This window comes from Gopherus flavomarginatus, chromosome 16 (assembly GCF_025201925.1).
Source record: "Gopherus flavomarginatus isolate rGopFla2 chromosome 16, rGopFla2.mat.asm, whole genome shotgun sequence".
NCBI lineage: Eukaryota > Metazoa > Chordata > Testudines > Testudinidae > Gopherus > Gopherus flavomarginatus.
In genome coordinates, this window is record NC_066632.1 from 6789063 (window position 1) to 6800910 (window position 11848).

At 52.5% G+C, this 11848-nt stretch overlaps 1 protein-coding gene across 1 annotated transcript; it reads right to left on the reverse strand.

Annotated features, from left to right (window-relative positions):
* Positions 1 to 731: 731 nt before the first annotated feature.
* Positions 732 to 11589, reverse strand: LOC127035298 (hepatic lectin-like). The gene is made up of 5 exons (XM_050925015.1): positions 11573 to 11589; positions 10809 to 10908; positions 8882 to 9027; positions 4124 to 4230; positions 732 to 1415 (listed from the first exon to the last, which is right to left on the reverse strand). Exons 2-5 carry the CDS (start codon positions 10858 to 10860, stop codon positions 1268 to 1270), a joined length of 453 nt encoding a protein of 150 aa, XP_050780972.1. The 5' UTR covers positions 10861 to 10908; positions 11573 to 11589; the 3' UTR covers positions 732 to 1267.
* Positions 11590 to 11848: the final 259 nt, after the last annotated feature.

Here is an 11848-nt window from a genome sequence, read left to right on the forward strand (position 1 = left end):
TGTGCAGCTCAGGCTGGCATGTCTGTGTACGGACTGTAAACACCAGGATTTGGGGCCTGACTGTGACACTGAAACGGGGCCCCTTTCTCAGCAGCGGGAGGCACCAAGCTTGTTACAGTCAGTCCGATACAGTCATTAGGGACTGGAGACCCAGCTGAACACTCCAGCAGGACTCCAACCTTTCACCAGGGTCAAATTTATTCAGCTCAATCCAGCCTAGCCCAGCCTCACAGGAACAAAGGACACTGGCCTAGGCAATCTCAAAGAATCTGTTGGACTCTTGAGTGAGTCACCCCCCTTCCTTTGGTCAGTTTAGGACTGCGATGAGGTAATGCTCACCTGACTTGGGGGCTGGGTGGGAGGGAGGCAAAGCCAAGAGGAAAGAAAGAACATGATACAAGGGAGATACTTTGTCAGGCTCTTCCTCTCTTCCACCTCCATCTACAGACATTGCCACCAAGTGACTGAAGCACTGATCAAAGGGGAGAGCCTGGCTGAAGGGCAACCAGCCAGCCTGTGGTGAGACGCATCTAAGTTTGTAAGGGCACTGGAAGTGTTAAGATCAGCTTAGAATATGTTTTGCTTTTGTTTCATTTGACCAAATCCGACTTTTTCTGCTTTGACTTATAAATCACTTAAAATCTATCTTTGTAGTTTATAAATTTGTTGGTTTATTTTACCTGAAGCAGTGTGTTTGCTCTGAAGCATGTCAGAGACTCCCCTTGGGATAACAAGCCTGGTACACAACAATTTCTTTATTAAATTGACACACTCATATAAGCTTGCAGCATTCAGCAAGCATAACTGGACACTGCAAGAGGGAGATTCCTAGGGCTGTATCTGGGACTGGAGATATTGGCTAGTGTCATTCGGTTGTGAAATCCAAGCAGCTTACATGCTGGAGGCTGTGCATGAAAAGCCCAGGAGTCGGGGTTCTCACAGCAGAGCAGGATAAGGCTGGCTCTCAGAGTCAAGGACTGGAGTGACCTAGCAGATCACCGGTCCAGATAACACCAGGGGAATGTCACAGGGGGCCCGACCCAGGCACCGGGAAATGCAGGGGGAAGGTGTTTTCACTGGGAGCAACAAATGGGGAGAGAAGCCAGGATACTTCAGGCAGAGTTAGGATGTGTGTGAGATTCAGCCCTGGGCAACGGGTCAGCACAAGAGCACAACGAGCTGATGCACAGGCCTTGAGCTGTGCTCAGGCCTCCTGGCGGAGGGATGAATTTCAGCCTGTGTTCAGAGCGGGGGGAGAAGGGGCTGTTTATACAGTGGCGGCCCTTTCACAGATCCACCTGTAAGTGAAACTACAGGGTCCATCATTCCACAGGCCGTTGTTCAACAGGTGGGCGCAGTTCTCATCACCATTTTTGCTCGTTAACAGGTTATTGGGCTCCCCTTCATTCCAGTTCCTGAACGAGAAGAGAGAGATGAGCTCTTAACCCACTGACTCCCTGTCCCAGAGGAGAAACACCCCCAGTAAGCTGGGCCCCACCTTCAGTGTAACCTAGAGCAGCCTTGGGGTTCATTTAACTTATGTTCAGGCTCTGGTGGGGTTCTGGGAAGCTTAGAACAGCCAGAGCCCAGCAGGGCTCCAGCCCCTGCACCAGGGGCTGTTGTGCCAGCTCTTCTCAGGCCTCTTTATGCTGGTTATATCCTGGGCGAGGGTCAGGGAGGAAATTAAGGCTCCTTCAAAATCCCTTGATGCTGCCAGACCAGTGTAAATGGGCCAAAAGCAATGGAATATTGGGCCCATTGTGACGTTGCACCCATATGATTTAATGAAAATATGCTAATGAATGTGAATATAATGTAACTGGAATATGCTTCATGCAAAATATCTCTTGTAAGGGATCATTATAAAGCTTATAACCTACTGAGTGTAATCATCCTATTTGTATAAATGTATCATTCTTGTACCTGAAACTAGAAATATGAAATATAACTCTGAGGGTTATTGTAATTATGCAAAGTGTGGGCCATTAATGGTGGTTTGGAATCTTGATGGCTCCCATCAATTAGGACAACTGGTTGTAAATGGCTCTGTTTACTTGCAAGCCTTCCTGTGAGTCAGGCCAGGCAGAATGAACACTTGGGGGATCTCGCAGGACATGTGACTATGTCACCTGGTACTGGCATCCATCTTAACCCTGGGGCTTTTCCATTTGGAAGGAGGGCTAGGGTCCCAGAGAGACAAAAGATTCCTGCCATGTGCCAAAGCCATATAAGGGAGTGAAACAGAACAAAGGAGTTTCCAGTCATTAGAAATTGCCTAGTTACCACCTGAGCTGGAGCTAACAAGAACTGTACCAGGGGAAAGGATTGGCCCAGACAAGGAAGGAGTCCAGTCTGTGAAAGAAGCTTATTGGAACATCGCTGAGGGTGAGATTTTATCTGTACCCAGTTTCTTATTGTCTTAGGCTTAGACTTGCGTGTTTTGTTTTATTTTGCTTGGTAACTTACTGTGTTCTGTCGGTTATTACTTGGAACCACTTAAATCCTACTTTTTATACTTAATATAATCACTTTTGCTTATTAATTCATACCTGGGGGGAGCAAACAGCTGTGCAGATCTCTCTATCAGAGTTATAAAGGGCGACAATCTTTGAATTTACCCTATATAAGCTTTATACAGAGTAAAACGGATTCATCTGGGGTTTGGATCCCATTGGGAGCTGGATGTCTGGGTGCTGGAGACAGGGGCTCTTCTTAAACTGTTTTCAGTTAAGTCTGCATCTTTGTGGCATGTGGTTCAGATCCTGGGACTGTTGGAGCAGACTGGCATGTCTGGCTGAACAATGCAGGGTTCTGGAGGCCCAACTTTACAGAGAAAATGGGCTCAGAGGTAGTCTCAGCACATCAGGTGACAGTCCCAAGGGGGTTTCTGTGACTGAACCCATTACACCCATTCCATTACTTTAATCCAGTGCTAGCGGGGATTAAAGCAAGTAGAGGGACCAATATGGCTGCCCATGATGGTCATTGACTACTAGCGGTAAATATGCCCAATGGCCTGGGATGGGATGGTAGATGGGGTGGGATCTGAGTTACTACAGAGAATTCTTTCCTGGGTGTCAGGCTGGTGAGTCTTGCCCACGTGCTCAGGGTTTAACTAATCGCCATAGTTGGAGTTGGGAAGGAATTTTCCTCCAGGGCAGATGGCAGAAGCCCTGGAGGTTTTTTGCCTTCCTCTGCAGCGTGGGGCATGGGTCACTTGCTGGAAGGTTCTCTGCACCTTGAGGTCTTTAAACCATGATTTGAGGACTTCAATAGCTCAGACATAGGTTAGGGGTTTGTTACAGGAGTGGGGGGTGAGATTCTGTGGCCTGCTTTGTGCAGGAGGTCAGACTAGATGATCGTAATGGTCCCTTCTGACCTTAAAGTCTATGATTCTATGATGCCAGGCTGAATACTCTCTGCATGGGAAGTGGGGGGGTTGAAAAATTTGCACCCCAGTCTCAAGGGTTTGTGACATTCCTCCTAGAGGAGACAGATCTTTTATTCTGAAGTATCCAAATGAACGTGGGGCCAGAGACAGCATTACCTGCTCACAGGGCAGGCATCATGATTGGACCACTAGAGGATAACAACCTACTACTGGTTAATGGCATAAGTGGGGGAGGGCTGCGCTGTTGAAGGCGCTGCTGCAGGGGTAGAGGCTGCTACCCACACAGGCCATGGCAGCACAAGCTTTCCCTCACCACAATGTCTCAGACCAGACCAGCCTTGGAGATACCATTCTGTAGCTTGAGAGGGGCGCTTTGTCCCTGTGACCCATTCCGTCCTCAGTCCATTGGCTGGGATGGCCAACGAGCACCCAGTGCGATCTGTGGATGCTTTTCCCATTGGGAACTGGACTGAGACCCGTCAAGCTCGTTTCATACAGAGGGCACCCAGCAGCAATGCCATTTGGTCACTAGAGACCTGGGCCAGATTGCAAACAGTGACCTGCGGGGACCGATAATGCCTCGAGTAGATCAGTCCTCAAGGCATGAAATCAAACCCGAGTGACTCCATCCCTGGCCTCAGCCTTAGAGATACTGACGTAACAAGATCCTGCAGGGGCAGCTGGGGAAGGCCAGGGCAGGAATGGGAGAGCAGAGGATCGCCCCATGCTTACGTAAATACCGCAGAAGTGTTGTCCACCCAGCGCCAGATGCCTTCAGTCCCTTGGTCGGTGAAGCCAATCCAGTGCCGAATGGAATGAGCTTTAATAGCTAAGTAATTCTAGAGAGAATGACACAGAGAATTGGGTGGTTACAACTGGAGCAGATCCTGAGGTGTCTCCCGTGGCAGGAACTAACCCCAGGGATGGCCTGGGCACTCAGTGCTGCATACGCCAGAGGAGAAGGCAAGGAACCCGATTCTCCTCTCCCTCCAGGGAAGGGTAGGGGGGATGGAGAGACATCAGTGGAGGAACAGGGGTTGGCGATGGTCTCAGCCTGGGGTGGGGAAAGGAGGCCCCGAGCCGGGGGATGGATGGTGTTGGAACCAGGGAAGAGGGTATTGGGTCCTGCAGTGGGACAGAGGGGGCTGTGGCATAGATCACCTATGCACTGCACCAAACAGATCCCAATCCTGCAGTCAAACTTGGGCACAACCCAGCAGGGAAGGGTAATGCACAGGGTGTCCAGGAGGGCTTGTTGTATTAATTTAGCTGGAATATACGGGCCTAAGATGTTACCAGAACCCAGCCATTGGCTGACATTAAACAGCGCTAACCCAGCCTGCTCAGTTTCCTTAAAAACCCTTTTAACCTTTGATCAAAGACAAAAAGAAGGTGGAAAAAACCAGGGAAAGCCTTTGAACAGTAAAGCACTGAGCCAGGCTTTCAGTCCGCCAGTCTCCCTTGGGCCCGTCCCCTTTGAGATGCAGATTTTTTAGAAGGAACCTGCCCCCCTTGTGTGACAGACTCTTAGCAGGGCCAAATTAATCATTTGTGAGTCCTTGCACCAGGATTGTGGCCCCGCCCCCTGCTCCGTCCATGCTTTGCTGAAAGGCCCCGCCCAGATCAATCTCTTCCCCTCCAAGGCCCCACTCGCCACTCGCATGGTTGGGAGAGAGCAGAGTCAGTGGCAGGCAGGGTCTTGGTGAGAGGCCAAGTGGGGATGGGGCTTTGGCGCAAAGTGTGGGCGGAAGGGGGCAGGTGTGATGAAGTGGGAGGTTTCTTGTTTTTTCCAATGGTTTGCCTGCAGAGGGAGTGGGACTCAGTTTCCTGGGTGTTACTGGTTTAACGAGGTGATGGAAGAGGGAGTTTGTTGTTATAGAGGACCGGTGACTGAACTTGGGACCCTGGCCAATAGCCTGGAGAATGGATACCCCAGCAACTGGGGACCTGGGGTTATGGTCACCAGGAGGCCCAGCTCAGAAGTCGCAGCTAGTTCTGGCCAGTGGGAGGACAATGGGCTGTGAAGAGAGGACCCCGGTGACCTGACCAGGTGGTTCCAGGCAGAGGACAGGAGAGGAGAGGAGGCCCAGGAGACCCTGTTTTCCTGGAGATAAGACAATGGACAGAGGCGAGGCTTGGGGCCCGGTATATCCGATGCCCAGCTGGGAAGCAGGGGGGCTCTGGGCTGGAGAGAGAGAGCAGGCAGAGCCCACCTGGATGCAGGGGGGACTTGGATGTGCTGTGCTGAGGGAGGCCAGGCCTGAGGGCCATGAGAGTTTCCTAGGCTGTGTTCAGACACTCAATAAACCCTCCTGTTTTACGCTGGCTGAGAGTCACTCTGGTCTAGAGAACAGGGTTGCATTATTCCCTCTGGGAGTGGAGGCCCTGGGGGTCCAGAGCGAGTGGACTCCCTAAGGGGGCCCACGGTGAGAAACAAGTGTGCTAAGCCTCAGAGAGGTGCGGTTCCAGGAGGTGGAGAGGCTTAATCCCTGAGAGAGACTGGACCCCCGAGAAGGGCAGTCACACTGAAGGGGGTTCCCCCAGGGACTGCACGGAGCCAAGAGAGGGCACAACCTGTGAGTCCGTGACAGCAAGACCACAGTCCGGGTGCCATGACCCCTTCTAAGTGTGGGCCCAGCACCATTGTAAACCCGGCACTGTCTCTTAGATGATATCAGAGCTGGTAACAACCATCCTGCTGCTGAGACAGGCTGGAGCAGCGGTTGTTGTTACAGTCCGACCCGTTTCATCCCAGCTGGTGGCTGGGATTAGCTGGAGCCGGTAGAGGTGACGCTGTCTGGGTCCTTTTCTCTGGCCCCATCTGGTCAGGATGTCTCAGGCTCAGGATGACAAAGGTCTTGGGTCCCAGGAGATGTGGAGGAGGGGAGAACCATGATGGTGAAGCTCGTTCTAGTGGCCTACTTTTCTCCCCAAAGTCTCTTTCAGGGCCCAAAAGGGAGCGAAGGGTGGAACAGTCCATCCCCTCATTCCTTTGACCACCGAGTAGGTTTAATCTCCAGCACTGGATTCACTCCTTTCTGGTTCCACACGTTTCTTGTTTGCCAGGCGTGATCTGAACCCAGTTGTTGAGTTACAGCAGGAGGCTCTTTCGTTTGGACTAACTCTGTCTGTCTCCTGTTTGGGACCTTTTCCCATCAGTCCTGGTTACTCTCGGTCATTGTATCATTTTAGGAACGCTCACAAATTTTTACAGCTGCATTCACAGTGAGGGTAAATTTGTCAGGCCAGTTATTACGACCGGATGCAGCAGGAGATAAAGGTGAACGTTACAAAAGCACCATCTTGAGTTCTTCTTTCCAAAGGGCTCTTCCACTTCGAGAATGACTGTAAAAAGCCTGCCCCCAAATGGGCTCCCTCATCCTTTGGGTATCAGAGCCAGGGCTGCTGGTTGCAGGGACTAAGCAGTTCCTGCTTTTCCCTCCCATACACCCAGCAGAGCCAGCCAGGGCCTGGTGTGACATTATTGATATAAACTGGGACCATATAGAACATGGGTTGCAACCAAGGTCCTGTAGTGGCACCAGATCTTAGGTAAAGGGGGTCATATAAGGTGTCTAAGACCAAGTTATGAGTTACTGGTTATGATTATGCTGTCTGTATGTCTGTATCATTATGTAGTTGATGTTATAAGTATTGGCTATATACTGTCTGTATTTCAAATTGGTGCTGCAGTTTTGGGAAACGCCCCAGACAAGTTGGTGTTAGCTCTGCTTAGCCTGCTTGATGGCCCATTAAGGACCATCAGCTACACAACTGACCCATTGAGAGGAGGCAGATACGCCTTGTGACTCAGCAGGGTGTGCAGAAACTGGCCCATGTGACTGCAAACTCCATTTTGCTGTAATTTTCCACAGTAAGAACAAAGAAGTGTTCTTACACCTGGAAGTGCCTATATAAGGCTGATGCCTCATCTCCATCTTGTCTTCAATCCTGCTTCTTACCTCTGGAGGGACTTTGCTACAAACTGAAGCTCTGTACAAAGGACTGAATGACCCATCCCAGCTGGGGATGTTCTCCAGAGACTTGATTTGAACCTGCAGTTTACTCCATCACTGCTACAAGCCTGAACTAAGAACTTTGCCATTACTGTATGTAGTTGATTCCATTTAACCAATTCTAGCTCTCATCTCTATCTTTTTACTTTTATGAATAAACCTTTACATTTTAGATTCTAAAGGATTGGCAACAGTGTGATTTGTGGGTAAGATCTGATGTGTATATTGACCTGGGTCTGGGGCTTGGTCCTTTGGGATTGAGAGAACCTTTTCTTTTGCTGGGGTGTTGGTTTTCATAACCATTCATCCCCAGGATGAGTGGGACTGGTGGGGATACTGGGAGACTGGAGTGTCTAAGGAAATTGCTTGTGTGACTTGTGGTTAGCCAGTGGGGTGAAACCGAAGTCATTTTTGTCTGGCTGGTTTGGTTTGCCTTAGAGGTGGAAAAACCCCAGCCTTGGGCTGTGACTGCCCTGTTTGAGCAATTGGTCCTGACTTGGCACTCTCAGTTGGGTCCCACCAGAACCACATCGTCACACCTGGTCTGGTTCAGGCCTCAGCAGAATTGTTCCTGTTGCAGGATCTTTGGGCTGGATCCCCAGCTGATATCAACCGGGATCACATGGATGACAGCTGCTGTGCACCAGCCAAGTTGCTGGCCCATTCCTGGCACTGGAAATCACTGACCAAAGAAATACATTCACTACTACAGGTGCCGACTCTGGGTGCTCTGGGGCTGGAGCATCCATGGGGAAAACTCAGTGGGTGCTAAGCACCCACCAGCCACCCATCCATCAGTTGTTTGGCCACCCTGCTGCTGATCAGCTGTTTGGCAGCTGGTGGGAGGTGGTTAGGGGATGGAGCGGAGCAGGGGTGGGATGAGGTGGGACAATGGCAGAGTCTTGGGGAAAGGTGTGGGGCAGGGGAGAAAATAGGCAGGGGGTAAGGCAGGGCCTTGGGGGAAGGGGTGGAGTTGAGGCAGGGCCGAGGTGGGGTGGGGCACACACCTGGAAAAATTAAAATCATCACCTGTGGCAATACAGTCGAGTCCTGGCTCTTTTCTCCCAGCAGACACCCCTGGGCTCTGCAGTCTGGTGGGAATCTACCTCTGGCAAGATAGTTTCGTGTTCCCAGCCCCCCAGAGAGTCTGGCTACCCTGCCGGGTAACCACCTCTCTTATCTGCTGAGCAGCTCTGCTTTCCGAGCCCTCCTCAAGCCTCCCCACCTTTTGCTCCACATCGTCCCTTCTCTGTGCTGCTGCCCCAAGCCCCTCCTGCCCCCGCTGAGGCAAAATTCACCCCGGGGGTGGGGCAGGGCTAGCCCTTGTCACTGCTGGAGACCTGGAGTCCTGCTCCAGCCCTGCACCAGGAACTCCCACCCTTCCTGTCAGGCCCAAACAGCGCTGAAGCCTCATGCCTGCCCTCTGCCCAGGGTTCATTACACCCCAGGGAGGGGTGGGGCCGAGGTCTCGTACCTGTTCCATTTGGTCGTTGATCACCACCAGATCAGCATTCTGGGCTAAGCAGGAGTTTCTCGCTGCCTCCCAGGTCTGGTTAGCCCGGGAGAAAAGGTAGCACCTCCCTTGGTCCTGGTCCCAGCCCGACTGGCACCAGGGAACGCCTGCCGCAGACAACACAGCTGTGAGCCCCTCCCCAGTTACTCGCCAATGAGGGGACAATCCCCTCTCTCACACACTGACAAGGGGATGATCCCTCCGCCCCACGTGCCATGAGGGGCCGATCCCTCCGTCACACGCGCCAATCAGAAGCCTATCCACCTCATCTCACGTGCCAACAAGGGGCTGATCTCCCAACCCCAGGTACTGACGAAGAGCAGATCCCTCTCCCTCACGTGCCGATGCGGGGGCCAATTCCTGCCACACCAGGTGCCGACGAGGGGCTCATCCCTCCCTGCTACATGGCGATGACGGGCCAATCCCCCCACCCAACATGCCAATGAGGGACTAACCCCCCACTATGTGCCGACAAGGGCCCAATCCCACCCTCCGTACGTGCCAACCAGCAACCGATCCCTCCCCCCACACGCACTGCTGAGGGGCCAATCCTTCCCCCTGCAGACACAGAGCACAGGCCAAACCACAGCAGATGTGGGTACTCCACAGGAAACCTAAGCCACAGGTGAAAGCAGAAGCTACAGGCGGAGACATGGGGCACAGGCAGCCCCTCCATCCATCCTTATGGGCTCTGCTCTCACAGGGCGAGTGGCAGGGCCCCATTCCCAGGTCCCAGCCCCAACCCCTGGCACTAATGGGAGATTCCTCAGCCCCACACCCCACCCAAGGGGAGCCCCAACCCCAGCTAGAACATGACACTGCATTTGGATTCTCCCCACTCTGCTCTCACCTGCTGTGCTCCTCTGGGTTGTGGGGCCAGGGTCTCCTGGCTTGGTGGGAGAAGGGGGGGCCTGTGCAACTGAGCATGGCCTATGATTGTCTCACGGCCATTGATAGGACACAACCCCCCCATCCCCGCGGGGTGCTGATCACCCCACCTCCCTGCACCCCATAGGGTGATGCTGCAGCACCCCAACTCTGCCTAGTGCCTGATCCCCACCTCCCTGCACCCCTAAACCAGATCAAGACTTTCCAGCATCTTTCTCCCCCACTTCATCTACAGGCTGAACCACCCCTGATCCCTACACTCCTAAATTGGAAGGAGACACTGCAGCACCCCCAACCCCTGTCCCTGCTGGGTGCTCATCCCCCTCCCTATACCCCATGTGGTGCCATCCCTGTTCTCAGTGCACAGGCTGGGACATTATGGAAAGGAAAACTAAGCACATTCAAGAGGAGCCCAGAGAGCACCTCCCATTTACCCCTGTCCTCCAGCCCTGATCTTACCTGCCAGGCTTCTCTTGGTTGTGGGCCTGGGGTCCCTGGCCATGTCTGAAGATGGGACCATCTAAGAAACTGAGCAGAGCCCCAGTGTGAGCCTCAGGGACATCACATGCCTCTCCCAGTGGGTGGGTTGGCATCTTCTCAGTCCAGTCTGTCAACTCTGTAGTTGGGTGGGGCGGGAATCCCAGCAAGGGGCTCCCCCAGCCCACTGGGGCTCTCACCTCCTTGGGGCAGGGATGAGCAGGATTTGGGGAGGAGAGAATCTCAAACCCTAATAATAATGCCTCCCCCTTCTCATCAGTAGAGCATACAAAGCACTTTGTGAAGGGGGTCAGGCTCATGAGCACCATTTTATAGATGGGGAAACTGAGGCACAGGGCATTTATGTGACTTGCTTAAGGTCACACAGCTGGAATAGAACCCTGGTCTCCTCAGACTTAGTCCCGGTCTGTCTCTACTAGTCCATGCTGTCTCAGAAGGTGCCTAGCTCTCACCAGACCAGCTCTGGTGGGGATAGAAGGCCCAGGTCATGATGGCTACTCACGGTAGAGGAGGTAGAGGAGGACTAGGGTCATCAGGAGCAGTTTGATGACCATGATGATCAGGGTAGGGATCACCAGCTGCCAGTTCGTGAGAGAGGGGATCTGGAAAGGAGGGACATGGCTCAGATAATCCTGTCCTGGCCACACCCTAGATTTTACCCCACCCTAGCACTGAATGGGACACACTTTGGATCAAGCTTGACAATAATTAAAGGGCCAGGGATCAGTGTGTAGCATCTTTAGCTAAAAGAGCTTTTCTCCCCACTGCGTCTCAGGCATTTGAGTTAAATGTGCACCCACAAAAATGAAAAGGATGAAGCCAAAGGGACAAACTCTGCTCCCAGTTACACCAGTGTAAATCTAGCCTGAAGGCAACAATGTGACTCAGGATTTACACTGGTGTAAATGGGAACAGACATTGAGTCAAATAGTTTCCAAACCTTTGAAGGAAAATAATCACGTCACTTGCCAGGCAGTGACGTTTCCCCAGGTGTGACCCTGTCAGTCCTGCCAGCTCCCCAGTAACCCTCGGGGTTTCCAGGGATGGCAGGGTAGATGAGACCCTCATTTCTGATCTGGTTTTGAAAAGAGGAAAAAAACAAACTGCTTTTTGAATTTTCTTCCAGCACCACAAAGGAGCAAAAAGGGAAGGAACTCAACTGCCACCCCCAGGAAATGAGCAACACACAGAGCAGCAGGTTCCTAATCTCCTAGAACTGGAAGGGACCTTGATCAGCCAGCCAGCAAAGGAGCTGGTTTGTCTCACCACAGAGAGGGGACAGACCCTAGCCCATGTTCCTGGGTCCTCATGGTCGTGCTGAGATTCTCCAGGAGGGTTCAGCATCTGCTCTGGGTCCCCTCGGATCTCTCAGTCATGCAGGCGTCTTCCCTTCTGGGGCCAGGGGTACTGGGCTGGGTGGGTGCCCCGTGTGCTCTGCTGTTATCGCCCGCTGGGCTTCCTGCCCCATAAGGGAGTGTCTTATACATGCATGACTCAAGTACTCCCATGGTGCGGCCTGCGTGGGCAATGTCAGAGCACCGC